Source organism: Dermacentor variabilis, chromosome 6 (assembly GCF_050947875.1).
Source record: "Dermacentor variabilis isolate Ectoservices chromosome 6, ASM5094787v1, whole genome shotgun sequence".
Lineage (NCBI taxonomy): Eukaryota > Metazoa > Arthropoda > Arachnida > Ixodida > Ixodidae > Dermacentor > Dermacentor variabilis.
Genome location: NC_134573.1, coordinates 42,165,992 through 42,191,737, shown reverse-complemented (window position 1 = coordinate 42,191,737; position 25,746 = coordinate 42,165,992). Strand labels below are relative to the sequence as shown.

General features: G+C 44.7%; 1 protein-coding gene across 1 annotated transcript; it reads right to left on the bottom strand.

Annotated features, from left to right (window-relative positions):
- Positions 1-11,744: 11,744 nt before the first annotated feature.
- On the bottom strand, positions 11,745-24,870 carry LOC142584138 (thiol S-methyltransferase TMT1A-like). Its single transcript, XM_075694309.1, has 3 exons — positions 24,299-24,870; positions 22,123-22,272; positions 11,745-11,991 (listed from the first exon to the last, which is right to left on the bottom strand). The coding sequence occupies exons 1-3, from the start codon at positions 24,704-24,706 to the stop codon at positions 11,758-11,760; spliced, it is 792 nt and encodes a 263-aa protein (XP_075550424.1). The 5' UTR covers positions 24,707-24,870; the 3' UTR covers positions 11,745-11,757.
- Between the last annotated feature and the right edge of the window lie 876 nt (positions 24,871-25,746).

Genomic DNA, 25,746 nt, shown 5'->3' with positions numbered 1-25,746 from the left:
CATCGACGTTTTTTCCATTGCGAAAAGCTGCAACACGAACGCATTTCTGCCAATCACTTAGTGGATTGACAGTGCAGCTTAATTGTAACATTGCTCAATTTGCGACGATGGTATCTCTTCGAGTGACAGCGAATGCAATGCGTTTTGCCTCCTCTGAAAGCCGCAACGGTGCTATCGAAGAGGTGACAGCTGTTCCCGCCACCATGAGCACCCTGATTGGGGCGGGCGGCGGTGAAATACAGTCATTGCAACACAGCACGCACAACATAACCACTGACGCGAGGGGAACATGTATTTAGGAGTTCAGCGTGCTCATGCCCGATGTACAAACACGGGAAACCTGGCAAAACGAACCAGAAATGTCGTACGTACTTCCACAAAGACTACCTAATCGGTATAGCGTACCTGTAAAGAAAGAGGGTGACGCCGGACGTATCTTTAGCCACAGCCTCTCTCATTGCGTTAGTGTCAAAGTGGGTAAAGTACATCCACTTTATGCACTTAGATGCAACGCCCCGTTTGCCCAATATAATATGATAGGTAATCCTATTAGACTCTTCGAATATTCGGCGCATATGCAGGATCACGGATGAATGCGTTAGCGGGACATCAAATAAGTACAGCTGGTCATGCGCGGTAAAACATGAAAGGAAAGCAAATTTGTGAATTGCTGCGTTGGGGTTGTCTATCGCATAACCTTATCATGTGGCCGCAGTTATATTTGGCAAACGGCGCGCTGTGTGAACCAAAGACTAGGGAAAACAAAAATATCCTTTATAAAGGAATAACATCTAACCTAGTGTTGCAAATTCAATGGCTGTGGATGTAAGCCTCACCTTAAAGATGGATGTATGCTGGATCGCCATCACGAGAAGGGAATGCGAAAAAATATCAGAGGTGCATTTTATTAAGAAACTCGGAGATAGATGGCTTCAGTCAACCATCAGTGGCTTTACACGGTAATGAATTCGCGGTTTGGAGCCTATAACAACCCTAATCTGGTTTGGTTTTACTGCTGGCGAACCTTCCTACGTGACTAGTGTATCTGACGCTGTGTTTCATGCCTTTATCATCTTCTGTATATATATATATATATATATATATATATATATATATATATATATATATATATATATATATATATATATATATATTGACGCAACTATATTTGGCAGAACCATAATTCAGCGGGTATGCGCCAGTGGGGACGACGATTAAGTAGCGCGGGTTTTTAGGTAAAGCGGGGGAAACGACGAAGACGTTGTTGCTGTTCCCTTGGACGACTGATAAAGTGCGTTTCTTGGCGGTGCTGCTACGCATACTCGTCGATCCCACGTCGTTACACTCGTGGAGGTGCGGGGTATTCTTCATGCTTGGCACCCCTTCGCGGAGCCGACGATCGAGCCCGGAATCACTATCGCGCATCGAAACACCGGTCCACCGCTTCAGTCATCGCCTGCTAGGCTTAGCGCCCGAGTCCAGTCCCCTGCAAGAAACTTCGAGAAATCGTTTGCCTCCTACAAATAACATGGCCACCGCAGCTCCATCGCAAGTAACACTACAGAATCCTATGGTCCCGGAGAGCTTTCATGGTGATGCCTTTGAAGACGTCCAAGATTGGCTAGACCAGTTCGAGCGCGTCGCCCAGTATAAACATAAGACCAGCTCGGCGGACAAACTCTCGAGTGTCTATTTCTATTTGAAGGACAATGCTCGTACGTGGTAGGTAAACCGGGAGAGGAGCTTTGCCACGTGGGACGACTTCCGCGCACAGCTGCTGGATACCTTTTCAAGCGTCGACAGGAGGGAAAACGCGCAGCGTCTCCTTAAAATCCGCGTTCAAAAGCCCAATGAGAGTGTTGCTATGTTCTCGGAAGACATGGCCCTTCTTTTCCGTAGGGCAGACCCAGACATGCCAGAGGAAAGAAAGCTGCGATATCTCCTGCGAGGAGTGAAGGAGCAACTGTTTGCCGGCCTTGTGAGAAATCCACCGACAACAGTGGCACAGTTCACAAAAGAGGCTACAGCCATTGAACGGGCCCTGTATCAACGATATCGCCAGCATGACATGGGCAACTCGACGGCGAACACTTCCGTACTGGCTGCGAGTAACGACGTCTCTGCGTGAAGTTGTCCGAGAAGTGGTGCGAGAAGAGCTTCGGCAGCTCGGCTTTGTGGTTGCGCCTACGGAACCCACGCCAGCGTTATCTTTTGTTGCTGATGTAGTCCGGGAGGAAGTCCGGCAAGCTTTTTCAGCGCCAGACTGTGGCAACGTTCCGCGGCGCCTCACTTATGCGGAAGCTGTTCGCCGTCCACTCAACGCAACTTCAACGCCGTTGACACCCATAACTACAACACCACCTACGCCACCAATAGAGCCGACATCGTCACCCTCGTCGACTCTACCGACCCCGCCGATCATGCCAGCACAAACAACGCCGTATTTTCGACATGCGCACGCCACCCCTTGGCTCCATGGAGAGTTACCGCCGAACTACCAGCGTCGGAAAACCGATTTGTGGCGCACCGTCGACCGTCGACCAGTGTGCTACCATTGTGGTGAAGCTGGACACGTCTATAGAGTTTGCCGCAAATGGAACAACTATCGCGCCGCTCAACAACCAAGCTTTCCTGCCAACTATGCTTATTCTCCGTACGACGGTCGACGCGCTTACAACGACGCTCCTGTGAACAGTCAGCCACCAAATACGACGACGCCCCGACCACGTTCTCCTTCTCCATCTCCTGCGCGCTACAATCCGCCGACTCGTCGCAGCTTTGCCGACGTCACTAGGGGCAGATCGCCTAGCCCTCGACGGGGAAACTAGCCGCAGCGACCTCCGCGAGTGAGGTTGCCAATACTCTAACTGCTCCACATCCGTCGTTATCGACGAACGACGACGTGAAGACTACATTGACAAAAAAGACGCCCAGCACAACGACGAATACGACGAATAGAAGTACGAAAGACGTAACTGACATCGTCAGCGCCGAGCTCATCGTTTGCATTGACGGCCACGAAATAGCCGCTCTGGTTGACACTGGCTCCCATTTTTCAATCCTTAGCTTACAGGCCGCTGACAAACTGAGGAAGGTGAAGACACCATGGCACGGGCCCAAACATAAGAACCGCCGGAGGTCAGTTGATGACACCTGTCGGGAAATGCACGGCCCGACTCTTAATCGCCGGTTCAACCTTCGTCGTCACCCTCGTCATCCTTACTGAGTGTTGTAAACAACTTATACTGGGCATGGATTTCCTACGGGAGTACGGCGCCGTGATTAACATCCGTGACAGAAGCGTCACATTTGCCACGAGTTCGGATAATGTCACCCATGAGAAGCCACAACAACCTCGCTTACGTATTGCCGCGGACGGCGTCATACTTTTGCCGCGGAGTTGCTCCCTCGTACAGGTGCGCTGTGACAGCCTGCAAAGTGGGACTGGAGTAGCTGAACACATCAGTGCGCTAGCACTGAATTGCGGTGCGTCCATTGCCAGAGCACTTATCAATGTAATCGACGGAAGCGCCGAATCGTTGCCGCGGATTATCTCACTAGATATGCCGAGACAAGTGCCCTGCAACGGGCAACAGCTGATGAAGCGGCACGATTTTTTCAGGAATCCATCATTATAAGGCATGACGCTCCCGCAGTAGTCGTCACGGACAGAGGTACTGCGTTCAAGGCCCAGTTTTTAGATATCGTTCTACGTCTAAGTGGTACCGCCCACCGGAAGACAACAGCGTATCACCCTCAAACGAACGGACTGACAGAACGACTCAATAGGACGTTGGCTGATATGATAAGCATGTACGTAGATGTAGAGCATAGGAACTGGGACGAGGTTTTACCTTATGTCACCTTCGCGTACAATACGGCTCGTCAAGAGACCACTCGCAAGACGCCCTTCAGTCTCGTGTACGGCCGTGAGGTTACAACAACATTAGACGCAATGCTCCCTCATGAATTTGACGACAACAAGACGGGTGCTGAAGAGATAACACACCGAGCAGTGGCAGCTAGGCAGCTTGCGCGTCTGCGAATCCACGAACAGCAGGACATTGACGCCAGACGCTACAATCTTCGGCACAAAGCCGTAACATACAACATCGGCGACAAAGTGTGGGTCTGGACACCTATTCGACAGCGTGGGCTCTCTGAAAAGCTCCTACCTAAATACTTCGGGCCCTACATAGTGCTCCCACGCATCAGTGACGTCAACTACGAAGTCGTTCCAGACAGCTCGCACTGTTCAAAGCGCCGACGGCATTTACCCGAGGTCGTTCACGTGCTGCGTATGAAGCCGTACTATGAGGACTGCCAAGACTGCGCAGTTCTTTACCGCTGCTTTCCAAGCCTCTATCATCGGGACGATGATCTTTTCTAAAGGGGGAGCGAATGACGCAACTATATTTGGCAGAACCATAATTCAGCGGGTATGCGCCAGTGGGGACGACGCTGAAGTAGCGCGGGTTTTTAGGCGAAGCGGGGGAAGCGACAAAGACGTTCTTGTTGTTTTCCCCTGGACGACTGATAAAGTGCGTTTCTTGGCGGTGCTGCTACGCATACTCGTCGATCCCACGTCGTTACAATATATATATATATATATATATATATATATATATATATATATATATATATATATATATATATATATATATATATATATGTGTGTGTGTGTGTGTGTGTGTGCGTGTGTGTGTGTTTTGAGACCAATACATTCAGTTGCTAGTCAGCGCTCGTGTGTGTCCTCTTACAATCCTTACTCCTTCGTCCCTTTTTTTTTCCAGCGAAGTTGTTTACGTGGTGGACGTGTATGAATGAGACGTACATGGGGTCTCGTAGGGGGTTATCTGGGCTGATTAGCATCTGTAAAGTGAACAAAAAAGATGTTGACGCTGCGTGATCGCGTGAGGGAGGGGGGGGGGCATTATCTGGGCTGGGTAATGTCCGTAAAGTGAAAAAAAATATGGCGGCACGAGCACTGTATTGGGGAGAACGAACGATAGTACGGCGGAGAAGAAAGACTTTACACGTGTTTCACCCCTTGCCACACTGCTCAGTGGGAGAGTGCATCCGCGATGGCCGCCGTTGCTGCCGGCTGCGTCTGCTGTCGTGTACAATGGCGCGGCAGTTCTGGCGGGAAAACACGGGGATGTGCCGTGCGGTAGCCGCCTCCGTGTGTAAGAACTGGATTGTGCATTGCAGGGGTGGACCACTGCAACAGTTGCAAACGCCAACAAAAATGGGGGAAATGGGAAGACCACGCATTGTGTGCACGGCCGAAAAACAAGCTGAGTACGTGCAGAGGCGTCCATAGTATACTGACGCGACTACAAGCAACGACAACGTGCCCGTGAGAAAGCGGAGAATGCGGCCAGTGATTTAGCCTCCGAATAATGTGAGCAAGAGCAGATTTATTTATTTTATTTATTTATTTATACATACTGCAGCGCAATTTGTGCTATAGCAGGAGTGGGTTAAGGAAAGGTACAGGAAATGCATTGGAGTATACAGCGGTAAACACAAGTGAACACTTATAAAGAGCACTGATGAAAGAAAAATACTCAAGAAGTTATACAAATGCTGCCAGGCATAGGTGAGCACGATTATGCATCTGGGATGGCGGTTGCAAAAATTTGGGATGAGCATGAGCCAATGGACCCAGGTAATGAATTCCAGCCTTCGATTGAGCGGGGGAAAAAAAGTTGAATTTGAACATGTTAGTACGTGCGTAGTAGGGTATCAAGTTTAGGTCATGATGTCTTCTCGTTGATGATCCCGGCGCGAAGTTAATGTAATTATCATTTGAGAGCCTAACTAAAGAATCGACAGTACAATGCAAGAGTTTTAATGATTCGACACGGCGACGAGAAGAGAGCGTGTTTAGGTTCAAGGAAGAAAGTGTTGAAGTGGGCGAAAAGTCGCAATCGTAACGATGACATAAATCGCACAGCTTTTTTCTGTATAGCCTCTAGTTTATTAATCTCTTACTTAATTTGCGGGCCCCATACTACAGATGCATAATCAAGAACAGGGGGGATTAGAGATTTGTACATTAGCAACTCTGTGTCTTTAGGAGATCGGGTTAGCGTTCGCCTCAAGTAATCTAATTTTTTTAGTGCTTTACTGCATATGTAATCAATGTGTTAGGACCATGACATGTTATGCGTAAACATGACACCAAAATACTTATACTCAGAAACCTCATCTACAGTACGGCCATTGAACGAGTAACTGAAAAGGGGGGGGGGAATATTTGTTGCAGAGAGACATCAGAACGGTTTTATTGAAATTAATGTACATTTGCCAAGTGTTACACCAATCGCGAAACCTAGAAAACGACTCTTGAAGGCGATAATGATCATTAGAAGATTTAATCACTTCGTATAGAACGCAGTCATCAGCATAGAGACGGATGTTAGAAGAGCAGTGAAGTGGCAACTCGTTTATATATAATAAAGAAAGAAGCGGCCCAAGGACGGAGCCTTGGGGCACACCTGATGTCACATCAACAGTAGCGGAGTCAGTCGAACTGTAAGAGACGAACTGGGAGCGAAATCAGAGAAAGCTTAAAATCCAGTTAACCAAATGAGGATTATTCAGTACAGCACTAAGTTTAGCAATAAGTTTAGAATGTAAAATGGTGTCAAATGCCTTCGATAAATCTATAAAAATGGCATCAACCTGGTTGCCTACGTCAAGGTTCAATGAAATGTCATGCGTGAACTCAACTAGCTGCGTTAACGTGCTAAAACCGCGCCTAAACCCATGTTGCATGTTAGACAGTAAATTTTTGGATTCCAGAAAGAGCTTCATGTACTTATGAATGATGTGTTCATACATTTTGTATAACTGTGACGACAGTGAAATTGGTCTGTAGTTCGACAAACACTGCTTATCTCCAGATTTATAAAGAGGGAGCACTTTGGCTAACTTCCATGAAGAAGGTACAGTAGAGGACGATAAGGACTTTCTGAATATGACTGACACATATTTTAATGACCACAACGAATAACGAACAAGGAACGCGTTGTGTATCCCGTCCGGACCGGTGCATTTCTTAACATCCAGGTTTAACATCCAGGTTAACATCCATTTCTTAACATCCAGGTTGAGGATGCCTTCGCAGTTTATCTCAACGTTACTGATTGCTTCAGAAGAAATTATATTGGTAAGTGTCGGGAAAAAGTTGTTATCAGAAACAAACACGGATTGGAAATACTTGTTGAATGCATCGGATATCACCGCCGGGTCGTTGGGGACGTCATGATCTATTCTGAAAGAAGTGGATGAAGCATCGCGAGGTAAAATAGAAGACCAAAATTTTCGTGGGTTAGTTCTTAACAAATTGTGCAGGCGAACGCGAAAAAAAGAAATCCTTGGCATATTGCAATTTAAGGTTGAGTTCTTTCTTTGCCTTAACAAATCTATCCAACGCCCTGGGATCAGTGCCTCTTCTGGAACGCTTTAACCTTCGAACACGACGGGACAAATGCAAGATATCACGAGTCATCCATGGAATTTTTTTCTTAGTTTTAATGGGCACAAAACGTTCGATACATGATTTTACAAGACGCTCAAAGTAATTAGCAAGGCAGTTGATGTCCTGGTTGTCTGCAAGTGCACGAAACGTATCGAAATGATGACATAAGACATCAGTAATGGAGTTGTCGGCCGCACGAGTGAAATCAGGGAAACTAGTAAACGTGTAGAGGGATTGAGAAATTGGACAGGAGAGTGACACTAAAACGCCTTAATGGTCTGAAATACCATCAATTACCTGGCAAAAAAAGTCACGTTCGGCTAGGTTAGCGCATAAAAAAACTAAGTCAACGACGGAATTTAATCTGTTTGCACTAGGAACAACCTGGGCGAGACCAAAGGACAAGGAAATAAATGTTCATTAGTTCTTTACAAATAGCTATGTCGCGACCGACTGCAGACAATGATGGCCAGTGGATGCCAGGGGCATTGAAGTCACCCATACAGATAAAACTCGACGAAGCAATGTTGATCTCGCGCATGAAATTTGCAACAGCATGAAGAACATCAAGAGTACAGCCGGGGGGACGATATATAACACTAATGACAATACACCGATTATGAAGGTAAATTTTACACCACACGGATTCTGCTTCTGGAGGAGAAGGCAAGACTGAGAATCGTAGATCCGACCAGATAAGCAGTGCCACGCCAGCACCAGCACCGCTAATCCTGTCTAATCGCACGGCAACAAAACCGGGTTGAGTGAACTCAGATTCGTAAATACCATTGTGCAGCCAAGTCTCTGTGATATCGATAACATGGGGGGAAAGAATAGATATAAGGGACAATAAATCAGGAAACGGTTGTATTTTCCTCACATCAACAACATTCGGCATTCTCCCCTTTAACTTTCGGCTCACACTCCATCTCTCCCAGTCCATGCTCATCTTTTCTTGGTATTTCCCTTGACTGTAGCTTGAAATATAAAGATCACATTTCTCACATCAAAAAGAAAATAGCATACGGTATTCGCGTTCTAATTAAAACTCGTCCCTTCTTCACACATAACACATTAATCTCGCTATACCACTCATTCATTCACTCTCATATTAACTACGGCATACTATGCTGGGGTAACACTTATAACACTCATTTGGCATCTCTCCAGGTAATCCAGAACCAATCCATAAGAATAATCACAAGGAGTTCACGCTTTGCTAATGGAAAATCCCTTTTACATGAAAACAACATCCTAACCATTTCAGAACTCACCAAATATAATCTAGGAATTTTATTCTACAAATATATGACTAAGGAACTACCATCAATCTGCTTCTCACCTTGTGACCTAATAGCTCATAGTCACACTAGATTTGCACTCAATAATAATTTTCTTCTACCTAAAGTACGAACTAACTATGGTAAACAGACTGCGGAATTTTCCGCAATATCGCTTTGGAATACTCTACCACCTATCATCAAAAATGCAAAAAATTTATACCAATTTAAAAGAGAACTAAAATCATTCATGATAAATACTTACTGAAACTCTCCTTGTTTTTTTTTCTCGTCTTGTTTCTGAGTTTTTTTTTAATTTTTTAATTTTATTCCGTTTTTTTTATACCGTCTTGCTGTTAACAAGTGTTCTTATTACTCATATGATATAAACATGTTTTGATATTACTCTTCGCTCTCATCTGTACTACTGTTGCTTTATACATTGTATAACATCATGAGTGTCTTTAGCAGGAGGTCCCGATACAGTCTTTGACTATGGGACCTCCTTATGTATACTACGCACATGCAATTATCTGTATTTTTACTAATAAATAAATAAATAAATAAATAAATAAATAAATAAATAAATAAATAAAAAATTTCAGGTGAGAACAGAAAAAAAAAATTTTTAACAGTACTACGAGCGTTTATATTCAAGACAACAAGGTTCTCAAAACGACCAGGGTGATTTCATAAGAGGGTTATAGCGCCGAAATAAACACAACAAACAGCAAGCGAGACGGGACAGGCACAACTTCCAACTGTTTATTCACCGCGTATGCGAATGAATATAAGGACAAATAAAGATGTGCAGCAAGAACCACACATGCACACGAGGTTTTTACAAAAAGCAGATAAAGATAGGTGACGTACACACGTATCTCACGCCCGTGTATCTAAAAATCAGTTTCATTCTTATAAAGGGAGATAGATGGGGTGCTAACACAATCGTACAGTTTCTTTCAATATAGAAGGCCTCCAAAAGTTCACGGGTTGTCTGGTCCTTACTTCTGCTTAAAACCTTTGCTTCTCTCAGCCTTGCCACACACTTAATCTTCCTTTCTTCTCCGCAGGCTTTACAATGATGCGGCAGATGAGAACCAGTGCCATTTTTTAAATCCCGATTATGTTCCGCTAATCGGTCGTTAATACAACGGCCGGTTTGTCCGATGTACTTCTTTCCGCATGTGAGAGGTATCTGATATACGACTCCCACGGCACATTTAACAAGCGGAGCAGCATGTCTCTTTATACAGTCAGTTTTGTTTTTGAACCAGGGTGAATTTAGGAAGTGGATGGAACGGAGGTCAAATGGCCAGGCTCAGAAGAAACACGTTGAATGGGTGCCATTACTAATTAGTTTGAACTGTCATCCCAGTTATAACGAACCTTGTTAATAAAAGCATGATCATATCTCAACTTTACAACAGAACCGCTGTCCCGAAAAGAGGTTGATGCGTCTCAGATTTTTTTCCGAATTAACCGAACCCTAGAAATCTTCTTTAATGACGAAATTTGAGCCCTTGAGTTTTAAAACGTTCCTAAGAACCTCGGTTCTGTCGCTGAAGTTAGAAAGTTGAAGAATGACGGGACGAATGTAACCAGTGCGTGCTCTACCGAGCCTCTGGCAGCGCTCAATATCAGGGCAGCTAGTCTTCAGGTGCTCATTAAACAGAGATGAAACAGCAGTCATCAGAGTGGTAGCGTTTTCATCCATTACTTCAGAAATACCGTGTATTATCAGAGTGTTCCTACGAGAATGATTTTCAAGACTGTCATTTTTTCAGACCAAGTCCGTTACCTTAGTAGTCAAGGCATTTATTTCAGCACGTAAATCACGCAGTAAACTATAGAGTCTTTGGACATAGGAGTGGATTCTAGTGCATGAACACGTGACTCTAAAACATCAAAGCGACGCGCAACTGACTGCTGAAATGACTTAATTTCCGCAACATCTCGTGCCAACTGAGTTTGCACCTCCAATAATTTAGAGAACATTTCGGATACCCAAGGGTCGTTTTTGTCATGGCTTTCGAACGAAGGGCGAGCATCGTCATTCTCATCGAGAACGGAACCGCATCCACGCCTAGACTTAGACCGAGGGCCCGGGCCAGGGTTAATTTCCACATCTCCGCTTAAGAGGAGACAACTTGCGGAATACAATGCATGCGAGCAGTAGGATACAAGACGTTGTGGGCAAGGGAGCAGCAGCAGAAAGCGATCATCAGATCGGATACACAGAACTGGTGGCACAGAATAGGAACACAGAACTGGTGGCAGCCTTTCAGGATCGAGGCAGCACTTGAGCATCCAAAGATCACATCATTGTTACTTTTTTATACCAGTATGCATGCTTGAGTTGCTTATCTAATATCTTCGTTTATACATTCCTAAGTCGGTTTGGACATGCTGCACTTTACTTCTGTAATACGCACACTGAACAAAGATATAAAGGCAAGTTTTTGCGGGACTTCCCATCTTCTAATTGCGCAGTAAATCGATATGGCTAAGCGTACACAATTCGGTGGGCGACCATGAACTCCATTTTTGTTACAAATAAAAAAACAACAACCATGAGGTCTTCATCTCATGCTGGGGTTTCTGCGTAGAGAGTAACACTCGTTGAACAGCGGCACTCTTCATGGGGCTAGCCCGACGCAATAAGAAAGCCTGGAAGTCTCACCTTCTTACTCTAACGAAGACACAAACACATGAAACATATGCCCGCAGGCATTCAAATGCAATCTTACAAAAGAAGTGCTAGTTATGTCTGATTATGAGGCGTGCTGGTATTTGTTATTGAACAGACTACACATTAATTTTGTATCCATGTCCTCCTCAATAATACAGCAGTGTTTCGCTTTATGTACGCCATTCAACTTTATGTGCAAAAAATTTTTTGCAAAAAGCTCTACCACTATGGAAAATAACGAGGACATAGCCAACCAAAAAGTTTGTTTTAGCACAGTTCGCTTTATTAGAAGTGTTTCAAACTGTTGCAACGCCATAGATGTTATAGCCAAGCAGTACAGGCACGTTCAGGTGAACTGCATTTATCTCTATATCAGCGAAACCGGCACTTTTCAGCACAGCACCACTTTCGCGATTCATGTGGCAACCGCAGGCAAATTTCTTTGTCAGTGGGGTCATAATATTTTGTATAAACCTTGAGAAAGTGCCTCTCTCGTGGGCGACATGCTCAGCGAAGAGAAGGCGTCCACCCTAGAAGTACAGAAAGAAAAATGAGGAGCCACTCACTCTAGGCAGGTAGATGGCAAGCGAAGCTGTAGCAACTAATACAGGGTCAGACAAAGGCACACGTGCCAATTTTCATCACTTGGCAATGGTAGTCACTATAGCTTTGTGATTACTTCGATATACACTGTTTAATTCAGTTACAACCTCGGATAGTTTCTTTGTCAAGGTTAAATCCTTACGCGACCGTTGTTGAGTTGCTGAGTGACACTGGTTGGTGTGGTAGTTCAAACGAAACTTTTCTAGCACAGACTGAGTAAACCATTTTTTGTCTGGTTTTGAAATATCCGCATTAAAGTCTCCAACGATGATAAAATGAGTAGTGTGATCACGGTACCGGCTAATCCATGCGAAATGCGGAGTCATTAGGTTATCGACACACACTTGGGTGTGCCTGGAGATATATACCCAGTGGATATCACAATTACGTCTTTATTTTGTACGGCACAACATCCCCAATGTCGGTGCGATTGTGCTCTTGGGAGTGAAGGGTGTATGCTTTAACATATATTTTGTCTTTTGCGTATATGGCAACGCCTCCTACTTGTCAGTCCATGTGTTCTTCGCAACCGATTCCAGTATACCCATCAACTTGAAACAATGCGATGTCATTGGGTTATTTCCTTTATTATTATTATTATTATTACTATTATTATTATTATTATTATTATTATTATTGTTGTTGTTGATTGTTGTTGTTAGGGGCGGACTGCTAGAAGCCTTTTTCACCTACGCCTCGGGTAAGCCTGTTACCGCAGTACCGACGGGACCGGCCCATGCTCACCTTTTTTATTGTGGATGCACCAACATAACAAATACATGGAACGATATCAATATACAGCTTCGCTACAAGAATGGATGTCCTAGCATCAGAAGTTGCTTATCAAATAAGACAAAAGCCAAACGCCGAAGCTGTTGTTGAACTTAGAAAGAAGTGGCATAAGAGGAGCCTCTGCGTGTAAGAAATGACCATTCTCATGCATGTTCAAAATTATTTTACCTTATATTCAATACGTTTCGGAGAAAATAACTTCAGTGTTTCGCATCATATAGTCCTACCTCAATGGGACACCTTTTTGTAGCTTCTAGGACCCAATCTGTGGTCGTATAATGCTTAAAATTGCTGAAAAAAAGTAAAGCCAGTTCCACTTAGTGAAGACTGTCAAAACAGTGAAGCTGGTGGTCGTTTGCGCAAGTTTGCACTCGTGTTTAGCGCGATTTACATGAAAGTCGTTTGTCTTGTTGCCCTAGTTTGCCAGATTCGAACTTCGGTTCTGGATTGCGCACATCCTTCAGTTGCGTGTAGTTGTGATGGGACCACAGTCTATCACACAACTTGCAGCTGTGGATTCACTCTTGGTCGAGCAATTCTCTCTTGAACCATCCATCAGCACCCTGCGTGGAGGAATCTCTTTGTGTCGGCGTCTCTGCTCGACCACCTCCTTTCAAATTTGCGGGTTACCTTGCTTCTGCAGGTGCTTGACTTGGGTTGCCTTTCCTTGAAAGTGGGGCTTAGCTTGTGGGGGGGGGGGGCTCCACCGGCGCTTGGCTTGCGCTTCTCGCTCGCGAAGCTCAGGATTAGCGCGACGTCGGCACTGCTCCTCTGTAATCCATGGGGCGAAAGGGTGCGCACAGGCAAAACAGCTGCTCCTATACCCATCTGCTCCCCCTCCCCCCGGCGCGCGCTGTGATTGGTAAGCTCGTACCCCCAGGCGCGCCCTCTGAATAGTCCACTCCATGGAGGAAGAAAACTAAGGAGAAGCCCTGATGTCACTTTTTGGGCAGCTAAAGTGAAGCCGGAAGTAGCCGTTGTTCAAGGCGTTGCTCCGCCTATCGAGCCAGCTCTCCTCTCATGTTTACCTTTCTCGCGAAACCACGCCGCGCTGCGCGCAACCGTGCTGCTCGGACCCATGCGCTCCGCAGCAACACTGAGCATATCGTTAGCACGTTAGCATGATTCCGCGAATGAGGGCAAAATTTTCCGCGAATATTCCTTCGTCCGTAGCCATTGCCGTGGAGCGGTACATTGCGTGCAGCTTTGCATGCGCGTTCATTTCACGAACTTTAGTTCCTCCTCTCCCACCTGGCCACAACAACATCCGGTAGAGCACGGTCCAGATAACGCAGCGCAACAAAACACGGAGACCAACGCAAACCTGCCCGCACGGCGCCTTTGCCACGGTACGAAACCTACGGAGCTGCACGTGTGAGCGCACAGAACAATAACAAAGCCGCCATTGTGGCCCGAAAGGCGGGGCCACTACATCAAGGAAATACAAAAACAGCAAAACAAAGGAGAGCCTACTACGTCATTTCTTCCACACTTTTCTCCTAGCGCGCGTTGGGGGTAGGACCTCTCCTCAGTTTCCTTCCTCCATGGTCCACTCCCATCCCGGCAGGGCGCCGCTCCTACGCTCAGCACAGCCTCTGGTGGTGACCTCCAGAACCTGCCCCTTACGGGACACCGGACGCAGGACGGCGAAGGCTCGACTTAGAACAGTTCCGCTGTTAAAAAAAATTGCGTTACCCGCTGTGGTTGCTTAGTGGCTATGGTGTTGGGCTGCTAAGCAGGAAGGCGCGGGATTGAATCCCGGCCATGGCAGCCACATTTCGATGGGGCGAAGACACCTGTGCACTTAGATTTTGGTGCACGTTGAAGAACACCAGGTGTACCAAATTTCCGGAGTCCCTTTCGACAGCGTGCATAATAATCACATCGTGGTGTTGGCATGTAAAACCGCATAATCTAATTTATGATATGGTATGATACAGTAAATTTTTAACGAACTCCTGCGGATCGTGAGTCTTCTCGAAGCGCGCCGCTCCCACGTGGAAACTGGAAGGCCACATCGTGGGCCTTCTGGACAGCCCATAGTTTGTCAGCCAGAAGAGGGCTGCGGAGAACCACCTCCCATCTGGCCGAGCTGTTATCGATGATAGAGTGTGACCGGGCACACCGCCAGAGCATGTGTTCTAACGTGGCTATTTCTCCACAATCGTGGCAGGTAGCATTGGTGTAAGTATCCGGATAGATTTTGCGTAATAGCGACGGATTGGGATAGGTATTCGTTAGTAGTAGACGGAGCGTTAATGGTTGAGCTCTATTGAGCCGCGGATGAGGAACAAAGTAGGTTCTACGGCTGAGATAGTAGTGTTTAGTAATATCGTTGTAGGTGGAGGGCGTGTCCCTGTTCTCTGGGGAGTCGGCTTCCGATTGGTCGAGGGTAGCGTGGTGGACAAGTTCACGCGCAGCTCTGTGAGCCGACTTGTTGCGGTTGGCAGGAACCGTGTATCTGACCCTGATGTGCCGGAAACCAATTAATGAAGTGGTTTGCGTGATTGCCTTGCCCCCAAGAAATCTGACGGCCTGTTGGTAAACGGTGCCTCTTTCAAATGATTTGACTGCAGATCTTGAATCACTATATATGACGTGCCGTGAGCTATCCAGCAGGGCTAGTGCAATAGCCATTTGTTCAGCTACTTCGGAGTCCCTCATCCGAACCAAAGCAGCATTGGTAATTCCTTGTCGACCATCGACAGTGACAATGGTGAATGCCTGACGTCCCTTACAAGAAGCGGCATCCTCAAAGCTGACCGGTCGCTGATCAGTGTATTTGCCTAAGGAAGTTGGCCGCGCTTGCCCTCCTTCTACCGCGATTATGGTCGGAGTGCATGTTCCTAGGTATGGGCGCGACCGCAATGTTCTCACGAATTGATAGAGGAACGTCAGAGAACTCCTCAGCTATGCTATCGGGGTGATATACAAGTTCCTGCAAGATGGATCTCCCTACCCTCGTTGTAGTGAGGCGGGTTAGCTGCGCACGCTCCTGGGCTTCTGCAATCTCTTAGAGAGTAATATGAATGCCAAGCTGCATTAAGCGCTCTGTACAAGTGTATACGGGTAATCCGAGAACCCGCTTAGTAATCTTCCTAAGCTGTGCGTTCAATTTATCCCGCTCTGCCGTTTCCATTGACGCATGGCTGACACGTATGTAAAGTGGCACAGAACGAAGGTATGCATTAGTCGAATGAGGTTATCCTCCTTGAGTCCATGATGCCGATTTGATACCCTCCGAACTAAAAGAACAGCACTTTCACTTTTAGCAATTAGCTTGCGTGGAGTCTTACCATTTGGACCCCCTGACTCCACGATCATGCCCAAGACCTTGATTGAATCGACTCTTGGTATGCGGCAAACGTTTCTTGTATATAGGTTAATGTCTCTGTCTTCTTACGATGTCTACCCCTTGGGCCTTGGACCGCGTTTCTTGGGACTATACAGTACGGGTTCCGACTTCAAGGGGGAGTATCTGAGACCAGTGGGTTCGAGATAGATTTCTATAGAGTCTATGGCCTCCTGTAAGGCTCCCTCAACCTGACCGTCATTGCCTCCGGTGCACAATATAATTATATCGTCAGCATACATAGTGTGTTTGATGCCTTCAATCTCGAGAAGCTTGCTGCTTAGGTCGACCATAGATATAGTGAATAAAGAGCGGAAATTACTGACCCCTGTGGGGGGCCCCCTCTCGCCAAGTTCCAGCAGTCGTGATTCGAGATCGGTCACCCAGAAGGTGACCTTCCTATCCAAGAGGAACAATGTAACATAGATGTAAAATCTATCACCCAGATTGAACCGAGATATCGAGGATGGGATATGCGAATGTAGAACGTTGTTGAAGGCTTTCTCAAGATCAAGTCCAAAGACGACCCGAGTGTCGCTAGAGTCGTTGTCTTTGATTTGATGCTTAATCAGTTTCATAGTATCCTGTGTAGATACGCCTTGTCTGAATCCTATCATACTATGGGGGTAAGTGTCATTGTTCTCCAGGAACCGGGAAAGTCAACTCAGGACCGCGTTCTCCGCTACCTTACCCACACAGCATGTAAGCGAGATGGGCCTCAAGTTGTAAACGCTAGGTCTTTTGTCAGGTTTGGGGATGAGTACTGCGAGAGCAGTCTTCCAAAGTAATGAGATGGTTCCATTCCTCCAAATTTCGTTAATGTCCTCTGTGAGGTATGCGATCAATTTGTCACCCAGATTTCGCAACGCCTTGTGGGAGATGTCATCCGGCCCTGGTGCGGATATACCATTGAGTCCATGTAGAACCCTATGAATCTCCTCAACGCCAAATACCGCATCCATGTAGTAATTGTCCTGGCCCTGGTAATCACGATGTACAGGAGACCCCCCTGATCCGACTGGAAGATATTTGCCAGCAAGCGTGCGGAATGATTCATTGTCAGAGGTCATTCGTGCGGCATCATGTATGGTTCTTCCAGTGATATGCCTCTAAATAGATTTAGTATTGGTCACGTTAAGCAGATGCTTAAGTAAGCTTTACCTATTACAATGGTAAAACTTTAAGTTTTACCATTGTGCATTTGGCCGTCTATCGAATTGCAAATCTCATCCTACTGCTGTTTAGAGAGGGTTACCCAATGCAATGTTGCTAGCTGCTGGGTCAGAAAGACGTATTGGTGGGTTCGGTGGCGCTGCCGGGCCTACAACAAACTCGAGAAAGGATTCCGTTTTGGCCAACCGCTGGTTGGTGTTTGCTTATAAGGTCGTCATCTTCCTCTGCATCTCAGTGATGCTATCACCTAACTGTTTGATAATTTCGCTGAAAGCGGTTAACATTTCGCGCACCTCTCATTTAGCTTTACGTGACACGTTCTCCTGGTCACAAGCTATTGCCCTGTTCTTCGATGGTCCTGACCCGTCTCTACCCTCGGCCATTGGGACTTCCGGAATTTACGCGTTGACGGTACCGGTGGGTTGCGAGTTCCTAGCGCCCTTAATCTTTGCTATCTCAGCCATTTGCCTATTAATGTTGTCTGTCATGGCCTTGTTCTCGTGCTCTAATCTCGTGATTTTTTCCAAACGCATGCTCTGGCCGCGACCGCGACATCACTTCCGATGGTCCTCCACGGACCCGATCTGTCCAAGTGAGGTGGCCCTCCTTGTGTACGACCTGCTGCTTCTGATGATGTCCCCTGGCTCTGGAGCTCGGCACCACGACAATCTGTTATCTTTTTGTTTTTTTCATTATTTTGTCTTATTTATTTCTATTTAACTATATATATGTATATATACATATATATATAAAGGGGGTTGTTCAAAATCTAGCCCGCAGGACCCGACGTAACATACGCGGGAAAGAGATTAACTTTTTGGCAGACTTATTAGTGTGGCCTCGCTCTGGGCTCTGTACCATATATATACATATATATATATATATATATATATATATATATATATATATATATATATATATATATATATATATATATATATATATATATAGACAGCACGTGGGTAACGCGCGGGCGCGATTCGCAGCCGCCGCCGCAGACATACCTCCACTCATGCAGTGCTTTGTTTCCATATATGGTATCATTGGTGTCAATGATGAACAGACGACGTGCGGTACTGTGGCGCCATCTCGTAGCCATCGCTCCCGCAGAGCCCGTCTTTCGTGGCACTACAGTTTCTCACGGTCTTGCCATACCCTTCTCTCCGGCATTCCGCGTCATGCTTCCACTGCACCCTCATCCTCTGCTTTCTTCCTTGCGCTTTCTTCGCTATCGCCGTTTTTCATCGCCCGCTGCGCTCCTCGTTCTCTCTTTAATACCCCACTGTGCTCGTTCGGTCGGCCACGGCGAGGTGGCCGCCTCCGGCGCTTGTTGCATGAACGGGCGCCCACGAGCTGTGCTTTAAAGTTCAGTGTCGTAAAACGCTCAGTTGGTAATGCATTCGCTGAAATTAACGAATGCTAGGTGTCCTTTTTTTACAGCGAAGCTGGTTACCTCCAGCCCCCTTATGCATGCCCCGCATGCGTTCCAAGGAGGGGAGCGGGTACCTTGGGCAGCTTCTGTCCGTATCGATGACAAGGAACGCGGACAGGAATGGAGATAGGTAGGGGAGAGAAGGAAAGAATCTGGTGACGGTGCTGTAGGAGTGGAGACAGATAGGGGGCAGAGGTTTAGTGTGTGGCGACAGCGCCTGCGCTTGCGTGGTTATAGCGTCACGCACGCCGCAAGTTCCAGCGCGGCTGCAGCTGCGGTTGCGGTAGATGCATGGAAGGTGCGGTGACCGCGGCGGCGCTTGTGTCGGTGTAGTGCGGTGCCTTATGAAAAAAAATTATAATTTCATGATATGTGCAGCCCGTCTATGCAGCCCAAACAGCTTCGCTGGTAATCTGTTCCCATATGAATGCTGCGGCCCGACAAATATCTAGTTTCACCAAATTTTCATAAATTGCCTCTGATATATAGCGCAGTTCTAAACCTTCAGCTAAATTACTCGATGGGGCGGCCATTACTTTCATGAGAAAACAAAATGCTTTATTAGATACAAAACCTAATTACACTACTTGTCTATTCTATTAAATATTTGATGGTACACACTTCAGTCTGTGCATCACAGCCGGTGAGTTCACAAAGCATATGCAATTGAAACGAATTCTGAGGAGAACACCGGTTTTGATATAATTTTCAATAGGTACGACGAAGTGTATAGGCGTTCCCGTTACTTTCATGCTCTAATGCATAAAATAGGGTTTTCGTAAGAAATTAAGTGCAACAACATTGGCAGTGGATTGTTAGCGCAAGTGTAACTGGGTACATCTTGAAACTGGTGACATACTCAGAATTCGTTGCAAATCAACGAATTCTAACTTCTTGCTAACTGACTCCCTACAATTCGTATGTTGAATTATTTACCATAAGGTAATTGGGTACAAAGAAAATTAGTGCAATTAGTGTATTATTCAATTAGATATTCTGATTTCTCGTAGAAGTAATGGCCACCTCACCGAGTGATTTAGCTCAAGGGTTGGAATACTATTTGTCACGCGCATTTTTTTTTATTTGGTGCAGTTTAAAAACACCCTATGTATCGGGGTAAAGAATCAGTTTACAAGAGAACAGCATTTACAAATTATTCGTGGGGTGAAGAATCATATCTGTCTTACGGAAATACATTTGGAGCCACTTGGTACATCAAAATAAATAAGGTTAAGAACAGATGCGCAATCACGTCTCAGCACAAAAAGCATAGAGCATTTTGAGAAATAGAAACAATTAACATAGCCAGAATGTACAAATGATGCTCAGCTGCGTACGCCTCCCTCCACGTAAAGCCTTCCATGATCTCAGAAGCAAAAGTGGTCAAATGACTCCTTCAAACTCGCAGAAATTCCACATTGTCTTAGAAGGCAAATTTTTGAACCCATACCGGGTTTTTTTTGACTGCGCTGGTTGATGCTGTTTACTCAACAACGGTTAATAAGGTGGGCTGTCTGACGAAGCGCAGCCACCATCGTTCTGTTGGTTGAGCGCGCTGTTTCGTTCCTGCATGTCCTTTAATTTCCCGGTATCTACTTGGTATTTCCAGGAAACACGAGAATAAAGTGCAATTTTTGTTCCTTCTCTGCAATGTCTTTGCAGCATACATGTACACAGGGCTACAAAAGTTTAAGGACCCAGCGATGTCCCAAAACATTCAAATCCCCGAGCAGCCTGTAGCAGTACCCAGTGAAACTACATACAACAATGTTCTTAGCAGATTCCAGTCGAGGCCCGAACTGCAAATACCAGACTGCGTTGTGAGACTGCGAGGTTATCAGCTTTTTCTCCGATCTCGTGCCCCGCAATATTTTTTCGCCGGGTGTACAACCACAAATACAAAGCTGCATTTAAATATAGTACACTGTAGGAAGAAAGAAAGTGACACTTTTGTGTTCTGAATATGTGGCTTTAATCTTACACACCCGTTGGTGTTTGCTAAACGTATCGTGCAAAAAAAACATGCAAATTATGTCCGAGAACTCCTCTAAAAGCTTCATTTTCCATGCAAACATGGGGTATAAACGTTTTGTTGGGAATCATTATGCCACTAGTCCCTTGGTCCCTAGTTATTTTCACCTGTAAGAAAGTAGATTGCGATATTTGTGGTGTTTTGTGTGCTCAGGAACTAACATAGGGAAAATACGACTGATCCTTACACTATCTGAATACACTCCTACAATTATGGCAAATTACGTTTAACCTTGCTGTAATTCTACCTAATCTTGTTGTCCAAGACTATGGGGTATCGATAAATCATGCATTCTAGGATGTTGTAAATTGAAATTTTAGGTCACCATATTGAAATGACTATCCTCGTACATAATGTACAAAGTCATATTGGGTTTTTTGTTGAAGTTAAATGAGGAACGAGAGGGCATTTAGACACCACAAAGAAAGGAAAGGTGTGTCTTGGTTCGTAGTGTCAGTTCATACTGGCAGTCGCAGAGCATCATATGTACCAAGTATGGTAGGAAAGCTCCTTGACAAAGAAATAGGTTATGCAAACCATTCAAATGTATTAGTAGCATCTTTATTATAAAGGAACTTGGAGATATGTTGGTAATTTCAATACCTAGTGATTAAACAATGATACTGAGGTGCGCCCCAAAATAAAGGAAAAGAACTAAGTTGCGAAGTACGAATAAATTGAAAATAAACTCAAATTTGAAATTCACGTCTATGTCACTGCGAAACAAAATATGATCACATACGTACTTTCGGCACTGTGTCATTATATTCGTTACCATGTTATTTAACGATATATGTTTATTTCGATGTGATCTCTACTTATGTCTGTGCTGCTCTGAACCCTTATAATGGGGCAGCGGGCTCGTCAAGCTGCAGAATAGCAACTTTTATCCACCATTCCTGTTTTTTTTTTAAATGAACTAAATAAAAATGATTGATCAATTGAAAATTATATTTCCGTACGTGACTCAGATGTCGAAGCAATATGTTATATCGGAAATTGTTTGACTACGTATAATATGAAGCATCTATTACCAGTCTGCTTTTTCTTGCCTCAAATGAGCTACTTTTTCCTAATCTTCCGGTAGTCGCAAGATCACTTACAACAAATAACTTTTTCTAGCAAGCTTTCTTAGTAGGAGCACATGAAGCTAATCTATCATATACGACTGTAAGTAAAACGCAGTGATGGACAAAAGTTCGTGGAACTGTTAGTGCAAATTCTTGAAAGCATGAATTCATTTGTCTTCGCTATGCCTAGACCTATGAAGTACTCACCTTCTTTAATACACGCTTGCATTCACCCAGGAGTTTTGACCCGTCCCTTGCCGAGCAAAGTACGAAGCAGAGCACAACTGCGTCGAAGTAGCCGTCGGGCAACATGTGCATGTCCTCCCCGTATCCCGTGATCAGTCGCTTCATCTCCACCTGAGGACAAGGACGCTTCTATCGCTCAATTGTTGTCGTGCACTTGCAGGAAGGATGCAACAGTAACATTCTTAAAGCAGCTGAAAGAAAACCCTCCTGCAATATTCTCGTTTTTAATAGTACTTCAGACACACGAATCATTACGCATTTTCAAGATATCTGTTTAAAATTTGACGGTAACAGAAAGGTGTCCTCGCACTAAAGCGTACACGAAGAGCTGCGCTAGTCTGCGTAGCACATATTCTGCTGGTGTACGACGTGTAAAGAGCTCCCAGCTACAAAGTACGCGGGGTGGCGAATGAAAGGGGTGTCAGCCCTACCTACCTGCCGTAAGTAAAAGAAAAAAAACCTGTTGTAATGTATTACATTACAACATGCATTATTCATAGCATGTATTCTTAGCATGTATTCATAGCATTTCATAGCATGTATTGCACATTGCTATGAAATATTCGACCGATATGTAAGTACGGCTTTTGTAAAGCTCCAGAAAACCTTGTAACTCACGTAAGTTAGAAATAATAATACCAAATTTGTCCCCTTAAATGCAATATTAGGTGCTGTTTACAGAATTGTGGTATCCTTTTCGATTGATTACTTAGAGTTGTAAGCTTGATAGTTTAATTTTTCAGAAATTGTTTCATTTCTGTTGCTAATTTTGTTCATTGTTGAAATTGTTTCTCTCGTTTTTGCTATCTAAAAGGTCGCTGAGCAAAGCGAAACATTCTAGTAAAGCAGTAACTAGATTTTCACGGTCCCTTTTAAATGCAACAAATCTCATCAAGTTTGTTTAAGTGTTTGCTGAGCAAAACGATTTTTCCATTCCTATGTATTCAAATGGGAGCCCAGGAGCTAAACATTCCTCTTGGAAGAGAAGAAAAAGAAAGGATGCTCTCTATTCTTTTTCATAAACTGATTTTAACACAAGCACCTTTACACTGATGATTTCGCAGTCACACTTAGTAAATGTCAAGCTTTTCCCAGATACTAATTGTCAACTGACCTAGGAGCCAACGGTTCAAAGCATGCGCATGCTAAAAGAGGTGCCGCCGAAAATTATCGCTTCTTTTGACAAAAAAATAGCGTTGTAGGAAAATTGCCAAGTAACATCGCCATTGTAACATTGCCAAGGGAAATTTATTTATCCTAAGTCTGGATATACAACGCTAAGCTGCTACAGAACAAAAAGCAAAAAAAAGTCACGTGATGAAGTGTCAGCAAAGTTAGTCCGACTACGCATGCGACGCACGCATCCCAGAAGTGTTTGCTACCTCAAGCTTTGAAAGCAATATTACAAATCATGTCAATTCACGAAAAATTGTAATTTTTATAGCACGGTGTTTATATGGATCGAAATATTTGCTCGATGGGATCATTTTTTATGCAATTCATGCTGTCTTTAAGTACTAAATAATTACTCATCGAATGTCAGAACGGCTTCTGTGTGCCATAGCATATACGCGATTTACGATTCACTATTATCAGCTGCAACTAAACAATCGAGAAACATTTTTGACATTTAATAAGGATCGCCGAAGTTGCGAAGAAGAATTCGTTTATTGAGAGAAGACTTAATACTATCACGCGACCTTCTATGGTATCACATGCTTCTAGGTAGACCTTGAACGTTCATAAATAATAGGGTCGCTAATAGATATAACATTTAGAATGCTTATTGAAGTGCAACAAACGCTGCCACACCTGATAGTGATATACGTTTCTCACGAAACTGAATGACGTTCACTGCACCATAAACGTGGTTACTTTGAGGTTACATTATTCTCGACAAAATGCTGATGCCAGGTATAACTACATTTATGCATTCAAAAATTGTGAAATTGAGATAACGGAGACACTACCAAAATATATGCGATATATATATAGGGTACGTAATATATTCTAACCATAAAATTTGGTATGCGAGGACATTTCTTGTATATATTACAGTGACGGAGTTACAAGTGGGGGCCGTAGTAAATTTGTAAAACATATGGTGCTTATAAAACATGAAAAGGAAAATACAAACGTTCGAGTTTCTCTGAAGGTTTCGCATAAACGAATCCTCGAAGCATCCGTTCGGCTCCAGCGTCCAGTACTCGACGGGTCGCTGGATGAACTCGAGATTTGGTCCATACGCTGCTCCGACTTCCAGCACGCGCAGTGAACCGCGGGGACTTAACGAGGGCTCTTGCGGAGACATGTCGTCGAGATGGGACATGATGGCTCGCCGAATCATGGCCACTTCGTCATTCATAAACCGCTGTATGATCACGTAGATGAAAGCGAAGAAGTTTTCTTGGAAACGGTGGCTCACGATCAAGAGGGGCATGAGTGCAATACCACATATCCCAATTGTGGTGTGCAAGGCGTAGTTCAGGAGGAGGCGAGACCACTTTCGCTCGACGACAGCGATCGGTTGCGTCGGAGTAGGCATCCTTCCGAGCAAGAGGAGATATCACACGCCGTGTAAACTCCGACGCAAATCCGTCGCTTTTACGGGCATGGGGCACTCACACTACACTGATGTGAAGTCTTCAAAAGCTCTCTGTCTCAGCGGGAAACCTTGTTGGTCGTACCGAAGCGGTGGAGGCTGTGTTCTGTTCGCTGTTTGTCCTCTGTATTAACATAAGAATTGCGAAAGATAACGTAAGAAACACTTCTGAAAATATTGTGCAGTAATGAAAGTCAAAGGAACAAAGCCATTATTCGTGCCCCACCCCCTGCTGGAAAGTGAAAATGATGCGGCATTTCATTGAACTCCCTTTTGTCCCCTTTCTGCCTTTCGCCAGTCAATCTCACCATGCCGTGAACCGAGTTTTGCTGGGATTGACTGCTCGGCGCGACGAGTGCAAGGTCTAGGTAATGAACAAAAATTGATATAAACTACTAGCCTCAGGTTGGCTTAATAACAAATAATAATGATACTGATAACAAAAAATATAATTACATAATGATATTCATCTCTGCATCATAAACAAGTGTTAAGTACGAGATAACAGTCCGAACATGGTAGTTTGTCGGACTGCAACCCTGCAGAAGGTAGCAGAAGCACGGTAAAGGGACACTCAGAGAAACATCAAATGACATTGAACCTATTTAGTATTCGTTGAAAAAGTATTTGTCGCTTTTTTGCGGTAATATGTTCATTATTAGTAAAGAAAATGAGTGACGAACTTAAATTTTCTGAGTTTCCCGCCGGAACCGCAGCCGCGCGGTACATGAATGTGATGTCATAAATTTCAAAGTATTTTGTTTTCGTATTTGAGTATTTGTGACCGAGCAAAGTTCTTCAATATTTGCTAAATTCTGCGTACGGCTTTTTTATGGCACAACATAGTTTGGCTTTGCTAGAACAAATGAAACTAAGCACGAGCAGACATCTTCCAATTAATCAGGTCACGGCGATCTTGTGCCCGAAATTCAAGGGGCTCTTGCCGACCCCCTCCCACTTTCGTACTTGCTTCTTTCCTGGCT